Below are 18,645 nucleotides of genomic sequence, written 5' to 3'. Positions count from 1 at the left end.
TTTTATTGTTGTTTTTCCAGTTATCACTGTACTGGTCTGTTGTGCATTTGAAAATCTTGAAAATGCATGAGTCATGATCTTACTCTAAGGTACTTTTGTCAGCTTCCCTACTGGAATGCTCTCTATTTTGTATGGTGTTCAGTGTATGCCCAGGCCATATTTATATGGAAAAAATCAGATTAATACACCTTGGGGAGACTCTGAAGGTTTACAGACATAAATAAATTGCAGATTGAATGCTTGATTCTTGCCAGAGAAGATGAACAAATGTTACTAAATGGTTAGAGATGATAATGTTTTAAAATAAGTGGTTATTAATTTCCAAATTACAGTAGAACTCCATTGAGAGAACATATTTTGGTTAAATGCTGATACCAAAGAAAAGGATGATGCTAGACTTGTTCCTCTGTGTGCTAAAAACAGTCAGCTGTTATTTATCTAAGTATACAGATCAATCTTGCCATTGACTGCATTTTAATTTCTGATGTTGAAATTCTATTTTTTCTTAAAAATACATCTTAAAAAATATTCTTGATGGGCAACCTGATATGTAATATGATGACTGAACCCACTAACTCTGACTGATCCTTCCTTGTCTAAGCATGCACACAAGCTCTGAAGTCTCCATGGGAGGTGGAAGTTCCAGCAGCACTTCCCTGTGAATTGCCAAAATGGCTACAATTTAATTTTTGTTTTACTTAGATAATGATAACTTACTCTGTCACCCCCATCTCCTCTCAGCTCCCCAAGCAGAACAAACCAAATGAAACAGCGTAATTCTCAAGGCAAACAAAAAAAACCAACCAAACAAACAAAAAGGGGGAACAAAAACAAAACAAAAACCAACCAACCAAAATGAAACAAACAAAAAACCCACCAGGCAAATAACCTAAACAAAAAATCCTTTATTCCTACCACTTCCTTCTTCCTAATTTCAGCCCTTAACAGATTTCTTTGGGGTTGATCCTCATCTAACATCGGTGACTCTTGGGGATGGTCCTGTGCAGGGCTAAGGGTTGGGCTCGATGACCCTTGTGGGTCCCTTCCAAGCCAGCCCATTCTGTGATTGTGTGATATATTAATTGTAGGTGTCTAAGCAGTGAGCTCAAAACCCTCATCCTCGTTGCACTGTTGGCTCAATTACCAGTTTTAGGGCGCAGAGATGGTATGAATAGTGAGCTTTAAGTTTTTCCCCGTGCCTTCAGTTTTCCACTGGATATTACTGCTCAACAGCAGTGTGCAGCTGGCTGAATCTGAGGATTGTTGCCTTTCAGATGGCTTGGTGGACTGCCTGGACCCAGACTGCTGCCTCCAGTCCACCTGCCAGAACAGCCTCCTATGCCGGGGCTCGCGGGACCCCCTGGACATCATCCAGCAGAGCCACTCTGGAGCACCCGCTGTGAAGTCCTTCTATGATCGAATCAAGCTCCTGGTGGGGAAGGACAGCACTCACATCATCCCAGGAGAAAATCCCTTCAACAGCAGGTAGCAGCTATGAGTGTGACACTGGATCTGTGCAGTTGAGTTGCACGGGAGAATTTCCCCCACCAATTTTGTTCGTGTTTTGATGTGAGATGCTGCTTTCAGGTGCTTCATGTTTGCACTGATCACACGCTGTTGCAGTTTATGATGTGGGCTTTATTTTATAACACTGAGTTTTATTAGCATTTATTAGCATTTTAACATATTGGCAACACCTAGAAGAAGGTTCCTTCCACTGAGTAGGAGCTTCTGGGGTTTGTATTTTATGAAGACTGCAGTCTAGACCAAGGGAAATGCAAAGTAGTTTCCCGTTAAAAGAGATTACATTTTATTTAGTGCCATTTACACAAGTTTCAGTAGTGGAATAACATTTCAAATAAATTTAAAGAGATGTTAACTTAGGGAGTTTTATTATTTATTCCTTATATAAAGCCATTTTAATCGTATCATCAATACACCTAAATTTTCTTTTTCTTCTTGTTTTTTTTTCCTAAGCTTGTTATTCCTATGATTATTAATTATATATTTGTAATGAATCTAAAAGCCAGCACATCATTAATTGATATTTGATGCCTTTGTATGCTTACAAGAAGATTGGTATTATCAATATTATTTAAATAGGTCTCCATGGAAAGATGCTAAGAAATTGATGAATATGTTAATTATGTTCATATCACCAAAGTTAAAGCTTAAGAAAGAACATCATTTGAGATAACACCCAAAAGATTGGACTTCATTACAGGAAACTGTTTTCCCAGTCAGGATCCCATTACAGGCTTAATGGGTGATGTAGAGCAGGTCCCTAAATATTTGTCTGTAAAAAGAGGATCATAATGTTTCTGGATACACCAGGCAGGTCCCCACTGTATTCATTCCTGTGCTGCTCAAACAGCGCAATCATTTCCATATTCCATCAGGAAAACCCTGCTGGATCCTACTCTGTATAATATAGATTTTATGCTATTCTATAAAATACTCCATGCATACACACATGGAGTTGTTTGGGAAAAAAAAAAGGAAAAAAAATTGTTCTGTTTTCACCGAAATTTGTTGTGATCTCTGTAAAATTAAGACGGGGGAATTCTTGCAATTTTCCTTGGTGTTGTGTGAAAAGGAAAACAAGGGAGAAGCTTGCTAATTCATGAGGCTGAATAATTTGTTCAAAAAGGAATACAGGCTATAGTATAAGAAGTAAATAGTCCACAGGCTGGTTGGTACAATACTGGTCTATATGAGTTACCACCAGCAATGTTTTCTCAAGTAAAAAGAAACCAGAAGTTTCCTCTTATCCACTGGATGCTGACCAAGCTCAAGCCATTGCTTCCTTAAGCTCTGTGGAATGAAAATGAGTGTATTCCCTGTGTCTGTATTCCACTACCATCTGATGATGTTTAGCTGTGTTATTAACATGATCCAACACTTCATTCTGAGATCTTCAAGTGTTTTACAGAAGGGGGTGATTATCATGCCAAATTTCTAGGTGGCTGTAGTGCTGTGCAGACATTCTTGCCCCATCCAAGAAATATCAGAATTTGTAGTAGAAATAGTCAAGCTGTTTAAGTATGGATGTGAGTTGCAGTCTTCAAAACAGCCTAGGAATTAAGGTGTTGACAGCCTAAGGGGTGCAGTGACACACTTGAAGGACAGGATATCATCCAGAGGGACCTAGACAAGCTCAAATGGTGGCCCTTGGGAATCTCATGGTGTTTAACAAGTGCTGAATCCAGAGGAGGCATCAAGATTATCAGAGGATGGAGCAGCTCTGCTGTGAGGAAAGGCTGGGAGAGTTGGGATCATTCAGCCTGGAGAAGAGAAGCTTTGGGGTGACCTAATTGTGGCCTCACAGGGCCTGAAGGGAGCCTGCAAGAAACATGGACAGAGACTATTGACAAGGGCCTGGAGTGGCAGGACAAGGGAGAATGGCTTCAAACTGACAGAGAGTAGGTTTAGATGGGATATTAGGAAGAAAATCTTCCCTGTGAGAGTGGGGAGGCCCTGGCACAGGTTTCCCAGAGAAGCTGTGGCTGCCCCATCCCTGGGAGTGTTCAAGGGCAGATTGGACAGTGCTTGGAGCAACCTGGGCTAGTGGAAGGTGTCCCTGCCCATGGCAGGGGATATTGGAACAAAATTTAAGGTCCCTTCAAACCCAAACCATTCTATGGTTCTATGAATTAGAGCTCTAGGCTAAGCAGGAGCTGGCACTTCAATCCTGAGGCTCCTTTGAAAAAAATCTCATCTGAAATTATAGATTTATTTTTTTTTTAAAATATGTTTTCCAGGGTTCCTGGTGGCAGGAGTCTTCTGTTTTATTCATCTGAAGTACTCTGCAGATTTTAGCATAACTGTGCAAATGGCATATTAATGACGTTAAAATTGGCCTTAGCCTCTAAGTTGTGAAGGTGCTTTTGATAGTTCTGCAGCTCAGCTGTTATTTTTGGTACCAATTTTAGGCAAATTAATGTATAGTGTCAAAATGTAAGTTTTAAAACTAAGGTTTTTGACTTTTTAAAAGTGCCACGGGGTTAGACTCTCAAGTTTTACATATACTGAAGCTGCCATGGTCCCAAGAAGTAGCTCCCATGAAAGGTACTGGCTCTGTTTGCTCTTTTTCCATTGAGAGACATGAAAAAGTGGGACAAAATAGTGGTTATTATTTTTTTCCAGTCTTAGTATAAGAAAAAGAAGTTATTTCCTACCCTGCTAAAGCAATAAATAACAAAATTTATTGATTGCAAAAATATTTAAGTCTCATTAATCATTTCTGTGCAGAAATAAAATGAATTTTTTAGAAAAAAAAAAAGCTAGGTGTTTTTACACATTTAAATTCCTTGTTTAAAAAAAAAGGGAAAAGCACTTCATGTATCAGCTTAATTTGTAAGTTACACTTTTAAAAGATTAGCAAAGAAAGGTTGTCCTATGTGTGACTATTAGTCAAAATATTACTTCTTATAAATCCAGATTTTTAACTACATTTTAGCTTATTTTAAGATCCATTTTGTTCTTGATTTTAGCATTTTAGAAATAAAAAGGAAGATTATTGACCAAAATATTTTATTCACATTATTTCCTGAAATATTAAAATTTAAGATAGAAAACAAGTAAGTCATGGACATTATTCATTCTCTTCTGCCATACAATGATTTCTTTCTAAATCTACTTTCTGCACAGTTCCCCTAGAGAAGCTTGAGTGACTTTTTCCCTGCAACTATTTCTCTGTGTTTGTAGCATAACATAATTGAAGCAAAATGAATAATGCCAAGGCAATTATCTTTGTCCACTATGTTTCTAAGTAGATTTTCTTAGCAAGTATCAATTTCTATTAAATGCCATACTCTGATATGAAGTGTTATTTTGCAAATTAAAATTTGACCTGAAGGGTCAAGAAGCAGTTGAAAGTTCTAAAAGAAAAATAACAGAAATTATTCATTTTCATTAATTAGTTTCTTTTATGTAATATCGAAGAAAATATTACACCTGTTTGGAATTAAAAATACAAGGAAGTAGTTTTTAAATAGCCGGGAAAATACGTTAGGAAAATGTGTGTTTGTGATCCCTGAGGTTATGGGTTAAGAGGATTTAACTCTCTCCCTGTTTCCTGGGTTAACTTGTCCTGTTTTCATGTTTCCAGTGTAGAAATGGAAGCCATCTACAAGGAGCTTTTCCTTTTCCATCTCCCTTTTACCAAGCAGCTTCCACTCCCCCGATCTGCTTCTCTCAGGGTACAGGGAAGGAGGAAGGGAAAGGAGCCAGGGCTGGAGACTCCTCTCCAGCTGGGAGCAGCACTGTGCACTTTACAAGCACACTCCAAAGAGAAAAAATTGACTGTGCCTCTTGGAGGAATAGTTCATCTTCATCTCCCTTAGGCTGAGCAAAGCTGCTTATCCTGCTGGCTGAGAAAACTCTTTGTTTTGCCTGTGCATAAAGCTGGCCTTAAAACCAAATCCTTCCTCCTCCTGCCAGGGTTCCAAATCAGGACCGAATGCGGTGTAGGAACATCAGTCATTCCCTAAGATGAGGGAATGTGAACCTTAACTTGGAGAACTGGTTGTATAAAAAAAAAGATATGGCATTGCACCATATTTTTGAAGTGTATTAGGAACCCACAGGCACGTTATTGTACACAGGGAGGTTTTTGAGCTTTAGTGGGGCCGCAGGGTCACAACTCTGGCCTGGCTGACTCTGAGGGAGATTTCTGCTCTGCAAAGCCTCGCTAGACAATGAAGCAAAGCCTTGTTAGACAAGGAAAGCACTAACTCCCATTCTGTATACACATCTCACTGCACAGATGAACAGTGTCTTGATTTAGGTGTATAGAGGGACCTGGGCAATATTGTGGTTCCTCAATATTCGAAAAAATCTCTGGAGAAAATTGGATTTAGAGTAAATGAGGCACAAGTGTTCCACTGCTCCGTTTATAAACAACATAGCTTCCCTTTTGCAATTAATACCTTAAATTCTCCTTCTTTTTTCAGTCTTGTGTCTCTCATAAGAGGCCAAGTGGTGACTACAGATGGAACTCCTCTAGTTGGGGTCAACGTGTCGTTTGTCAAGTATCCAAAGTACGGCTACACCATCACTCGTCAGGATGGCACGTGAGTGTCCCTGCTTCATTGAGTCCCTCTTTCATATGTGGTGTCTTTGCTGATTAACAGATGGTGTGATCTGATGCAACCATGTGGTATCAGGCATTGCCTTCCTCCCAGGGCAAAGAGCTATTAAGTAAACACAAAAGTAATTTTTCACGTGGCATTTTGAATACTAACTGCGTGTAAATACGAACAGGCTGGCTTCTAGTAATGACGTGTTAGCAGGCAGGCTCCTTTCAGAAAATTGCTCTGTATCTATGAAAACATTTGTGGACTACAGCAATATCCAGCTGAGACCAGAAATATTTTATTTTAAAATGCAATGCAGGCTAACACTTCTAGGAAAAAAAGAAAAGTATCATTATGGAATAGTATATTTTGTTAAAAGTTCCCTTCTGCCTCTCTTTCCTTTTGAAGATCCACTCTCTTTTGAGTTTCTTCAGGGTAGAATGTAATCAAAAGATTCTAATTTAATATATTTAGACAATTTCCTGCTGTGCAAAAAAGTGGTTTTTTCCCCCTTGTATCAGCTTATTTGAAATGCACACAGATTCAGATAAACAAAAGTCAATGTGTCGTGGTTTATCTGGTTTACTGGCTGTGGTACCTCAAACAGTGTATCTGACACAGGCATTGTAAACATTTGCCACTTTGTCTTGATCATGCATACAAACAATTGAATTGAAATAATTAATATGAGTCAACTGAATGAACTATAGGGAGTATTCAAGTGCCACATTTCCCAGAATATTAATCTGTTATAATAAGAGTATAATGTTGATTTCAGTGGTTTAATACTGCAGTAAATGGTGAGCTGAACTATATTTAAATCTGAATAAATTGTTGAAGTCATTGAGTAGTTTGTTCCGTTGCCAGCATTTACATGGAACAACTGATACCTACTTCTGTTGTCAGAACAACCTGGAAGCATTTTACTCATTGAGGCCAGATTTCAAATGCCTGTGCAGCTCCACATAACTGCTGTGATTGTGTAGGAGGTTGGGAGTAAACACCTAATATGTCTGCAAAATGATAGATCTGTTATCCTGGGGACAGGAATTCTTATTTGTAGAACACCTCTCATTATTATTCTGTTACTGCCACCTGTCCCATTCTGTGCTTGATGGACAGGGTCTTTCAGGAAAGGGATAATTCATTGTCCAGCTCAGAATGAACTTGGCTTCTCTGCTTATTTACATAAAGGTGGCTTGTAATAATAAATGTGGTGGTTTGTCTGTTGGGCATTTTTTAAATTATTTAATGCAGATTTTATATCAGAATGAGGTTTGTCCAGGTGACTTCAAATCATTGCTTGTCTTGGCTGGTTTTCAGCTGTTTAGTTGCCAAAGGTTCACATCCCATTATTGATCATTTGAAGCATGACATTTAAAACATAATCAAGGTCCTCTCCCCACCTCCAGTGGGATGGGGACAGAATCAGAAGAGTAAAAGGAAGAAAACTCATGGGTTGAGGTAAAAACAGGTTTAATAACTGAAATAAAATAATCATTATAATAAATTGTAACGAAAAGGAAAATAACAAAAAGAGAAAGAAATGCCCAACCAGATCTGGAGCAGCTTCTCCCCTAGTTTATATACTGAGCATGGCACCATATGGTCTGGGTCATTTGGGGTCAGCTGTCCCAGCTGTGTCCCCTCCCAACTCCTTGTGCACCCACATTCTGCCCTCTGGTGGGGTGGGGTGAGGAGGAGGAAGATCTCTGACTCTGTGAGAGCACTGCTCAGCAATAACAAAAACACCCCTGTATTACCAACATTATTGTCACCCTGAGTCCAAAACTCAGCACTATGGCAGCTCTTAGGAAAAAACTTAACCCCATCCCAGCCAAAACCAGACATTAACCCATGGCTATAGGTGTACCTGTGTGTCATTAGAATGCTATTACTGGAATTATTCAGTCTTGTCACTTCTAAAGGCCACGTTTTTCTAGGTTTGACCTGGTTGCAAACGGTGGAGCTTCCCTGACCTTGCACTTTGAGCGGGCCCCATTTATGAGTCAGGAAAGGACAGTGTGGCTGCCATGGAATAGCTTCTATGCCATGGACACACTTGTGATGAAGACAGAGGAGAACTCCATTCCCAGCTGTGATCTGAGTGGGTTTGTCCGTCCTGACCCAGTCATCATTTCATCACCGCTTTCAACTTTCTTCAGTGATGCTCCCAGCCGGAATCCCATCGTGCCAGAAACCCAGGTGAGAACAGTAGGAGTGAAAAGGATACAGAAATCAGTCACTATGTCCCTGCAATTGCTGCAGCAAATGCCTCTGTAGAGCTGCATTTGTTCTGACAGGTACCAGGTTTCTAGTGAGGGCTGCAGGAGATATCCCAGGTTTGTGTCACCCGGGCACATTTATCTTTGACTACCTTGCACCATCTCATTATGATACAATATATCAAGTATATCTCTGTGTTTCAGTTGACAGCTTAGGTTGTTCAAGAGAATTTTTTGCAAAGGCTTGGCATGTGGTGCTAACCACACGCCTTTTCCTTGTTTGTTACTTAGGACAAAGGAAAACTCTCCTGGCACTGTTGTTTCACTGTATTCAGTTAGTCTTTATACTGTTAGTGGAAGTTGTGGGTTCCTATGACTGTGTTTCTCATGTTTCCCTTGCATATAACATGCAGTAAAAATGCTTGTACTCTAAAAAGAATGTCTACCCAGACACCCAATAATTATTTGTTAGAAATGTCAGCTGAACTGTGTCGCTGCACTGCTTTGAGGACAGCCATTCCCAGTAGCAGAAAGTCATAAGTTCATAAGAATATGCAAGGTGAAATAAAAAAAAAAAAAAAAAAATCACTAATGTGAAATGCTTGATCTTTTTCATGTTCAGGTTCTTCATGAAGAAATTGAGATCCCTGGCTCTAGTATAAAGCTCAGCTACCTGAGTTCCCGTACTGCTGGATACAAATCCTTGCTGAAGATCATCATGACTCAGACACTCGTGCCTCTGAATCTCATCAAAGTTCACTTGATGGTAGCAGTTGAAGGGCATTTGTTTCAAAAATCATTTCAGGCATCTCCCAACTTGGCATATACATTTATCTGGGACAAAACAGACGCATATGGTCAGAAGGTGTTTGGGTTGTCAGATGCTGTAGGTAAGTCAGCACATACAAGCTCCAAAAAGTTCCAAGTGACACCTGTAATTCTAAGCAAGAAAACTGCAGAGATTTCTTGTGGAGGAGGAAGTATAGACTGAACAGTTCTTGTCTCCCTGACACAGTTTATTGTTGTATTACTGTTCTTTTACATGGTAAAGATCATATTCAGAGTGTCTAAACTCCATCAACATGCCTTTGTTTCCTGATTGGTACCTGACTTAGAAGGTTTAGACCAGGAAACAGGAAAAACTGGGCACAGGAACTTAGGTGAAACCTAGTCCATCATTATTTTTCTGTTTTCTTTCTGTTAACAAATGATCCCCATGGCTGGCAGTCTACAGTGCACTTGGGTTTTCACACATGCCATTATTGTAGTCTCTTGTGGTATAACACATTTGAAATGAAAATGCTGTTCTTCTAATGCTGTTCAGTCTGGTAGTTCTGTAGCTATTTTTAGTTTACTTGGTTTTAGTGGGTGGGAAGAAGAGTGATCATCATAATATTTTTCAGTTTTCATTGAGTATCAGAATAATTTTTATACAACAGTGCTAAAAATGATCATCAGAGCTGTGCCAGTGTAGAAACAACAGCTTATTTTTAAAATGTTTATTATTTTCTATGTTTTCTAAATTCTTCTTTGCTATAGCTTTTCTTTCTTACATTATTGTATGGGATAATGCTTTCCTGAGTAATGCTTACAGTGCACTTGTGTTTAAGTGCACACAAAGTTTTCACTGCTGTTTGGTATATGGTATGTAAAATGAATACACTAAATAAATGCCATGAACATCTGGCAAATAAAGAATTTAATCTTGTCCTGTTATCTGATAGAATAATTTTGTTATATTTTAAAAATTGTATTTCTCACTCTCCTCCCACCAAACCAGTCACTTCCCAATGTGAGCTGTTAAGATAGAAGTGATCAGATCCCTACAGAGTACATGTGAATGAAGTTTCAAATTTGTGTCTAGTCAAAAATTTGAATACAATATCGTAGAATAAAAGGGATTAATATAATCACTCCATTTTCTTGAGGGAAACTGGAATGCTGATTATTGGGAATGTGCTCTGGTCATTTAATTCAATGTTTGTTCAGGAAGTATATTAGATTTTCTTTTATTTCAGTGTCTGTGGGTTTTGAATATGAGACTTGCCCCAGCCTCATTTTATGGGAGAAGAGGACAGCACTGCTGCAAGGATTTGAACTAGATCCTTCAAACTTGGGAGGATGGTCCCTGGATAAACACCATGTACTTAATGTCAAGAGTGGTGAGTTAGTTAATTCCATGTCTTTTCTGTCCTATATGGAGTTTTATCTGCAAACACTTTTTACTTGCATTATATTTACACTTTCAAAAAATGCAGTTTCTCCACTCTTTTTGTTTCATCTTTAGCTCAGTAAGGTCTGGAACACATTTCAGCTGTCAGAAATTGTTTTGCAACAAATTTTTGACTGTTCTGCACAACATGACTTTCTGAATCCAAATCTCTGTCTTCTATTCTGTTGTTCATTTATTCCACTGTAATATCTTTTTGTCTTCCTTCCCTTTTTTTTTTTTTTTGTATGAACCACACCCATTCCTGGTTCCTTTTGCTTGACTTTTTTTCCCTCTTAGGTGGGGCTTAGAAGAAGTGTGAGTCTGTGACTAGGTACGGGGTTTCATTTGTCTTTCTCATTTGTCACCTGTCTGTATTTTCCTCACTTCTCTTTGTCCTTCCATATCCTAAGCTGAATGTTTCTGATCTCCATATTTAACTCTTTGGGAGCTGAATGCTCAGCACATATTTTATTTGATCCCTACAAAGTGTTGTTTACAGCCTTCCTGCTGATCCCTGCTTTAACAAATAGCAAAGGATATTTTTGCACAATAAATCTAAAGTAGCCTTCAGAATAGGCACGATCAGGCTATTTGAACACACTTCCAGTGCTGGGTAGTGGATCCAACACTGTTGAAACAGATATTTGGGTAGTGCATGACACTGTTGTCACCAGTTACATCAGGATCATGCAGTTGCATTTGTCAAACAACATGAGACTGAAACTTTCCAGCCAGATGTCCACAGTTTTTGATGACACTGAAAATGATCGCTCTGTCAGAGAATCCACTCTCTTCTTGGAGCAGGGGTCTGCTCTTTTAACAAATACTTTGAAAATAAATCCTATCTTAAAGGTATTTCCTTGAAGCGTAATAAAGATCTGTACCACTAGCTTCCCTGTTGCCTTTTATCACTGATCCTTAGTAGCCCTTCTGGGAGTTTCATCTTTCGCCTATCTTTTCATTTTCTGTGTTATCATCTTCTCTGGTGCCTCCATTTCTCATTTTTCATTTTCCATTAAAAAGAAGTATGAAAGACTGAGAGGCGGAAAGAGAACAGTAAGGTTGGCACAAAATTCCAGACAAAACATGATACAGGAAACTGGAATGAGAGGATCCAGGCACACAAATAAGGAACATGTGTTCACCACTGTTTGCCTTCTTGTTTCCCAGTTATTATCACAGTCTAAACCACAGTACCAGGCCAGAGCTGTGTGGCAGTGTTTTCTTTCATAATGAACACCAAAGGACTCTGGTTGTAGGTTTGGGTCTGTGGGTGTGTATGTGTGTGCTTTTCAACACTGAATTTCATTACACCTTTATTTTCACTACTGCAAAGCCCTTTTGCTCTCCTTGTTCGACCGAAAACCCAAATGCTGGAATCTTTTCAGTGTACAGTCCTTAAGAGCAGCTGTTGGAAAGAGAACAGCCTGAAGTCCCTTGCAATGAATGGTGGTAATAACCACTTCTTCTGCTCTCTGTCATTAGGTATATTGCACAAAGGCAACGGAGAAAATCAGTTCCTAACTCAGCAGCCGGCTGTGATAACCAGCATTATGGGGAATGGGCGCCGCAGAAGCATATCCTGTCCAAGCTGCAATGGTCTGGCAGAAGGAAATAAGCTTTTGGCCCCTGTAGCACTGGCAGTGGGTATTGATGGAAGTCTCTTTGTTGGAGATTTTAACTATATCCGGCGTATCTTCCCCTCCAGGAACGTTACTAGCATATTGGAGCTGAGGTAAGGTGTTAACCTTAGTGCTTCACTTCTGGAGCCTGTGCTCAAATCAGCCTTTACCATTACTTTTTATAATTTTGAAAAACATTGTCACTTTCAACCTATTTAAATTCCAGTGGAGAAATGGGGCACAGAAATGCATAGTTCAAAAGTCTGTAGCTTATCAGAGCAGTGACTACAGAGAAGAAATTAAGAGTACGAATTAACTTGAACAAAAAGTACAAACCATCCCCTTCTGTCTCATTGTGATCATTGATACTATCTCCCTTTGGTGCTATATATTTTTTAGTTTTGTTTGAAAACTACAGACCTGACTGCCCTTAGGTCCTGAGCCACAGTGATAAGTAGAGGTGTAACAGTCTCATGAGGTCAGAGGGAAGGTTTTCCTATCTGTGGTTTTGAGAGCCACTTTCCCATTCTTGTCTGTTCCTGTAGGTTGACAAGTGCAGTTCAGGTTGACATTTTGCATCATCACAACTCTTTTTGAGATTGTAACTCTGTCCCACTGTCCCGTGCCCCCTTCCAAGCTTAAGATTTGGTCACTTTATAGGGAAGGCATGAGTGTAGAGTGTACCACTTCACCCATTTCTGTTCCATCTCCTTTTTTCATTCTTCTAGGAGAGGCAAGAGCTATTGCTTCAAACCCTAACTCATGTAACTGGACCTTATACTTACAGCACTATTGAGGATTTGCAGAAAAATAAAGGAAAATACCCTGCACTGGCTGTGTGCTGACCCTTCTGGAGCCCCCTCAGGCAGTAGCATTAGTGCTCCTGGAAATTGGATATAGCTGCAAAAGCACATAGAGTGAATTTAGGTCACTAGTCTTTTCCTAATGATATAACCAATCACCAATTCCTCTGCTTCCACTGTACTTTTCGTTTTTAATTAGTGGGAAAAAGCACAAAACGATTGGACTGTTAAAGAATAGGAGGCCTAGCTCTATTTTACACCTCTCTTCCATTCATGTCATTCTGTTGATGTCACTATTGTGAATTCTGATTCTATATAAGAGAAAAGAGATCTGATTCAGGCCAATTCTACTCTGAAATCACTCTCTGACACCTACCTCATACACCATCAGGCTGCCTCATTATATTTTTTTTTTTAAAGTCATGGATCATGCAGTGCTTTCTGCTAGCAGCTCAGTGTAAGCCACAGAAGGTAGCTGGCATGGACGTGTGACCTGCTATAAATATTTATATCAATATGCACTAAAACTCTGCATTATATAGAATATGCTAATTGGGTTTTTTTTCTAATTTGTTCAGTTCTGTTTAGCTTTCTAGTAAATAGGACTACAGCTTTATAGGTGAAGGAAAACATTTTCAGGTTAGGATATTCAATATAAGAATCTGTTTGCACCTCACTTCCTAATATCAGCCAGTGACAAAGCTTTGTAGCACACCTGGAGTTTGAAAATGTTGCCTCAAAGTTTACAACAGTATCAGTCTGAGTACTTTGCTTTCTTTCTGTGCCAGAGAGATCGAGAGGGAACTTCAGTTTTCATTATGTGAGAGGGAAAATGGGAAGGAACATGGGTAAAGAAATGGAAGATGGACTTCTTAATCTGCTGTTGTCCACTTTCTCCTTTATGAAAGTCTGTTTTCCACAGCATAGTTTCTTTAGCTTCTGTTAGAACTGTTAGCAAGGAACAGTGAAGCTACTGTGTTGTGAGTGCTGTTGGACAGCTGCAAAGGACTTGACAGATTTTTAGGATTTACAGGTTTTATATTACATTATGATGTCTTTTGCCCCCTGTTCCTCTAAAGGGAATTAAGATCCATTCCAGCAAACATTATCTATAGCAGTAATTGTGATTCATTGCTCATCTTAAAATCTGCATGAGTTACCCAAGTAAGAGTTTGAAGATTTGAGCCATTTAAGTATGAACAAGAACAGAGTCTTCAGCTTATATCAAGTAGATCAGATAATGTTGCAGTAGCACAAGTATTACAAACCAAATACATCACTTTATTTAGATTTCACAACTGATGTAATATTGGTTTCACATAAACCAATATAAATCTTGAGTAACTTTATAAGTCAGAATATCCCAGTGTGCATATTTGCTTCACACTGTCCTTTATGAAGGTGCCTGATTGGAATGGCAAATAGGGATTTTGACTCAAGTGCTCCATGTCCCACTTATCACTGGTACTACAAGTTGGGGGCTGTGCCTCGAGTGCTGCAGCTCAGGAGTCGTGTACCTCTTTGTTTCCTTCAGCTGGATATTCCTAAATGGAAATTACATCAACACAGTGAAACACTGTGGTGTGGAGAATGTATTAATTTTCTTCTGGGAAGCAGAGGACACTCTTCCCTTAGCTTTGTGTCTGGGCAGTAAACTGTGGATCAGTTAATGCTGTTTATCCCCCCTTGTACAGTACCTTACTGCTCACTTAGAAGGGTTTTTTTCACCCTGACATTTGCTTTGATGGGCTTAAACAGATACCAAGGAGCATCCAAACTTGCTTTAAGCAATTATTTTAGTGACAAACTGCATAGTAGAAATTTGTTTAGAAATAGCCTGCTGGAAAACTATTCGGACTAAAGAATTTACCTCCAGCTGCCAGACAACATCCTAAGCCTGGTGCTTCTCCCTGCCCAGCTCTGTATTCAGAAACTGCTGGTTTCTCTCACTCCCAGCCCACAAGTTGCACATATTTCCAAGTGAAAACTCTCTTCAATGGTCCAGAAAGTTTCCTGTATGTGAGGGGTGGGGGTGGGGGCAGGGGTATCCTGTAGGAAACTCTATCCCTCCCAGTCTCTCTTCATCTGTAAACTAAGCCAAGGCTAGTCCTGAAAAGAGATAAGAATCTTCTCCTGTGTCCTTTTGTAAAATAAAACAAATACTATGTTTGCTTTACCATCTATTCTTCAGCTAACTGTTTGTTCTTTTTTCTTCTGTTCCCTTTCTATAAAGAAATAAAGAGTTTAAACATAGGTAAGACATGAGCTCTTTCCCATATAATTTGATATGGTTTGTTTGCTTCATTGTGTTTGCTTTTTGTGTTGTGCTTCTTGTGTAATGTTATGTTCTTCATGTACCATATATAGAAACATTTTTATGTGCTAATTGTGTGTTATGAATATGATAAGCATTAGCAATTATGAAATGCAGTCAAAAAGCAACCAAATAAGTTCTGACAGTAATTACAAATTTCTAGTAGAATGCAAGGATAATGAACCCCAAGCTAACTTCTAGATAAACACCTCTCCCTGCTGTCTATAATTGGTCTAAATGGTCAAGGTAAACTACAACAGCATTTTCACAAATGCCAGAGAGGTTCACAAAAGCACTAATGACTGCATATAGGTCAAAAACTCATTTTCCGGTCATTAATGATTTTCTGAATCTGCTGTCCTTTGCCATAATTTAGTTTATATTTCATTTGTCAAACACATTTAATAGTTAGTCAACCTTTGGGGCTGGCTGTATGCAACCACTAGGTGCAGTCATTGTAAGATTCAGGAGGGAGGCATAACCTTTCTGGACGTTAGGAGAAGCAATTTTTCATCGTCTCACCTCAGCACTAGGTATTCTGGATGGCAGCAGCTTAGGAAACCTCCTTCTATGCCACACGTGGGACAGGGAGGAAGTTCATCCTGGAGAAAATCAAGGGCAAGAACAAGAAGAGCTGTTGTAAACTATTCCATGGTGTCCTGTGCATCACCCTTTTAAAACCATGCTTTCCATTTATGTAGTACAAGTTGATGCAATAGATGGTCTGGGCTAAATAGTATTATTTCCCCTTAACAGTGTATTTTGGTATAGCAAGTGTAACAGCACTAAATATTCTTATCTGGATGAATTAATTCACAATTTGCTAATGATTATTGGTGGTGCTGGAGGTTCCTCGTTTGCTTCAACAAAGCTTAGTTCCTTTTTCAGGTGCTTAGAGATTTGCTCTGGGCAGCTTCTCTTTTTGGCTAGATTTAAAGAATAGCTGTTGTTGCACTGTTGTGAATTTGATGCACCTATGAGAAGAACAGGGAGGATAAGCTGGTCCTGCTGGCACTTGCTGCCAGGCACAGGCTCCCTCTCAGAGCAGAGTGAGGCTGCAGGTGCTGGTAACCACTGTATTCACTCAGGAGGGCTGGAGGCAGAGACATTATTGGCAGAGACCTCTGAGAAATGCTGAATGCCATGGAAAATCTTTTAAAACAAGGTACAGTCTTTGGCCTCCTATAATTCAAATTAAAGATTATAGTGGCATAGGGAAAAGAGAGGCAGAGGTCTTTAATTGCCCAGGTGCCGGCTTGAGACGTATTGACTGCTCAGTTATAAAACACATCCCTGTTTGAGGCCATAGTCTCATCAATCATTTGGGGACACAGTGAGTGCATGTCACCTTCCAGCAGTTGTTTTCTGCCAAAGTCCCTCAAAAATTTGCATGGAAAATCTTCTACTATCTGTTCCCTTACAGGGCTCAGGAAGGAGGGAAAGGGTGTGCAGGAGGTCTGCACCTCCAGTGAGCCACTCCCTGATCAGGAACCAAAGCTCACAACTGACTCCCTGGCATAGCTGCCCTGGGGGAGGGAGATTCCAAAGGAGAAAGGCAGGGACTGCAGGATAGAGGGAGATAAGCCTGTGTTCTGCCCTTGTTCTTTACTCTGACTCATCCCTTATCCCATCCTGGTAGCATTGGGACATGCCTGGGGGTAGCTGAGGGCAGAAGGGAGGCAGGTGGGCAGACACAGGCTGGCAAAATCGTGTCCAAAAAGAGAGACCCCTCCATTTCTGTGGGGTGGCTGCTGTTCTGTGTCCAGGAACAGCTCAGCTCCTCTGGGCACTGTGTGAGCAGCTCTCACTGCTGAGACCAGCAAGGGCCCTGCCTGGTGTCTGTGCCCAGCTCCAGTCTGTGCCCAGCTCCAGTCTGTGCCTGCCTCAGGTCCTCCATCTGGCCAAGGTGGGGGTGTGTGCCTTGTTTTAGAAGGGCCACACAAAAGGCACCAGCCTTGAGCTAAGTTTGGGTGTATTTGTGAAGTGTGGAACACCAATGTCACGGCAGACATTGTTCTTCAGTGCCAGGGGACAGCGTGGTGGGAGAAGAGAGCAGAATTTCAAAACAGTGGCAGATGTGCAGATGTTTGTATGGGTCAGATACATGAGAGACTGGAGGAATCTCCTAAGTGGAAAGAACGCTTTTTCTATGTGGCAAAGAAGATTGAACATTATTTTGGAGGAATGTGATAAGGGTCTAGTGAAGAGGTGCAGTCTGCTGCTGAAGATAAGGAGAGAAACTTGGGGAATAATGAGATTGTGCTCTAATCTCAAGCATGTCACTAGTCTCCCTGCATAACTTTGTCTACACCACTTAACCTCTCTGTGCCTCAGTTTCCTCCTCTGTAAAATGGGTGCAACACCCATCTTTTTAAAGTACTTTGAGATCCATGCATGAAATAAACCTGCCAAGTATTTTTTTGTTTACTGTATTTCTTCATCTCTAATTTCTACACTCCTAGACTTCAGCAGATGGTATTGCCTCTGCCTACTGAATTGCTATCAAACCCATCTCCTTCCTACCTTCTGCGGTTCTAGAACGAACTCTCATTGACCTAAAATCATGGCATGTCAAAGACTGGCATAGAGGAAAATAACTGTAGAAGGTGATATTTTGGGGCCTCCTCATTCCTCCAAATCTGGTCATGACCACATGACCACAGTTATCTTTGTGTGCTGATGACCCATCTGCCGAAAGTGGCCTTATTAGAGTTTGAGTAAGTCTGATCAAGAAATGGCTTTTGTCCATCATAACTTACCTCTGTGTATCCTCACTCTTGGAGATGGGCACTTTTGCCACATGAAACTAGGAGTGTGGATATTTGGAGGCAAATCTCTCTGGTTACTGGTAAGTAACCTTCATCTTTTTTTCTTCCTGTCTTCCATTTGTCTTCTATGCTTTGAAACCACCATCGACCTTATTTATGCTCACCCATAGGCTCCAAAGGCTGGAAAATTCACATCACGCTTAAAATCCAACTAAATTGAGTTAAACTAGCCAGGCAAGATTTTGAAAATATTTCTGCACTGCAGTTCTCTGTGTGTGAATGTATATATATGTTGCAAAGATTGACATTCCTCAATTTTCAGATGATTTGCTAAAGTAGTTCCAAAATGTGACAAGCTGTCAAAAAACATATATTTCAGAAGAGAAGTAGCTTTCCATATGAGTGCCCATTCTAATCACAAACTGAGGACCAGTTTTCCAATAACAGAAGGTTTGGAGTTAAAGTCAGACACTTGGGGTCTCTGGTTTTAGTTATATAACCAACTTCATCTGCCATAAATGAGATTCTTGATAAGAATGAATGAGAACAAATTTGCTTTAGGAATAAATTTGTTATGCCTCTGCCTCCTATTTATACAAGACCTTACAAATCTTGTGGCATAAT

General features: G+C 39.9%; 1 protein-coding gene across 13 annotated transcripts in view; it reads left to right on the top strand.

Moving 5' to 3' along the window:
• TENM2 (teneurin transmembrane protein 2) overlaps positions 1–18,645 on the top strand; it is a 625,985-nt gene that overhangs the window by 581,961 nt on the left and 25,379 nt on the right. For 12 of the 13 annotated variants that reach the window (XM_027643089.1, XM_027643088.1, XM_027643087.1 and 9 more), the window contains 7 exons: positions 1,275–1,485; positions 5,955–6,074; positions 8,021–8,282; positions 8,925–9,192; positions 10,321–10,464; positions 12,000–12,249; positions 15,173–15,193. In XM_027643089.1, coding sequence (XP_027498890.1) covers positions 1,275–1,485; positions 5,955–6,074; positions 8,021–8,282; positions 8,925–9,192; positions 10,321–10,464; positions 12,000–12,249; positions 15,173–15,193 — 1,276 coding nt within the window. The remainder of the gene's footprint in view (positions 1–1,274; positions 1,486–5,954; positions 6,075–8,020; positions 8,283–8,924; positions 9,193–10,320; positions 10,465–11,999; positions 12,250–15,172; positions 15,194–18,645) is intronic. The other variant, XM_027643081.1, reaches the window with a different exon arrangement.

This window comes from Corapipo altera, unplaced genomic scaffold (assembly GCF_003945725.1).
Source record: "Corapipo altera isolate COAL_440 unplaced genomic scaffold, ASM394572v1 75, whole genome shotgun sequence".
In the NCBI taxonomy this organism is placed as follows: Eukaryota; Metazoa; Chordata; class Aves; order Passeriformes; family Pipridae; genus Corapipo; species Corapipo altera.
The sequence above is the reverse complement of the archived record's forward strand: the minus strand, read 5'-3'. Positions and strand labels throughout refer to the sequence as shown.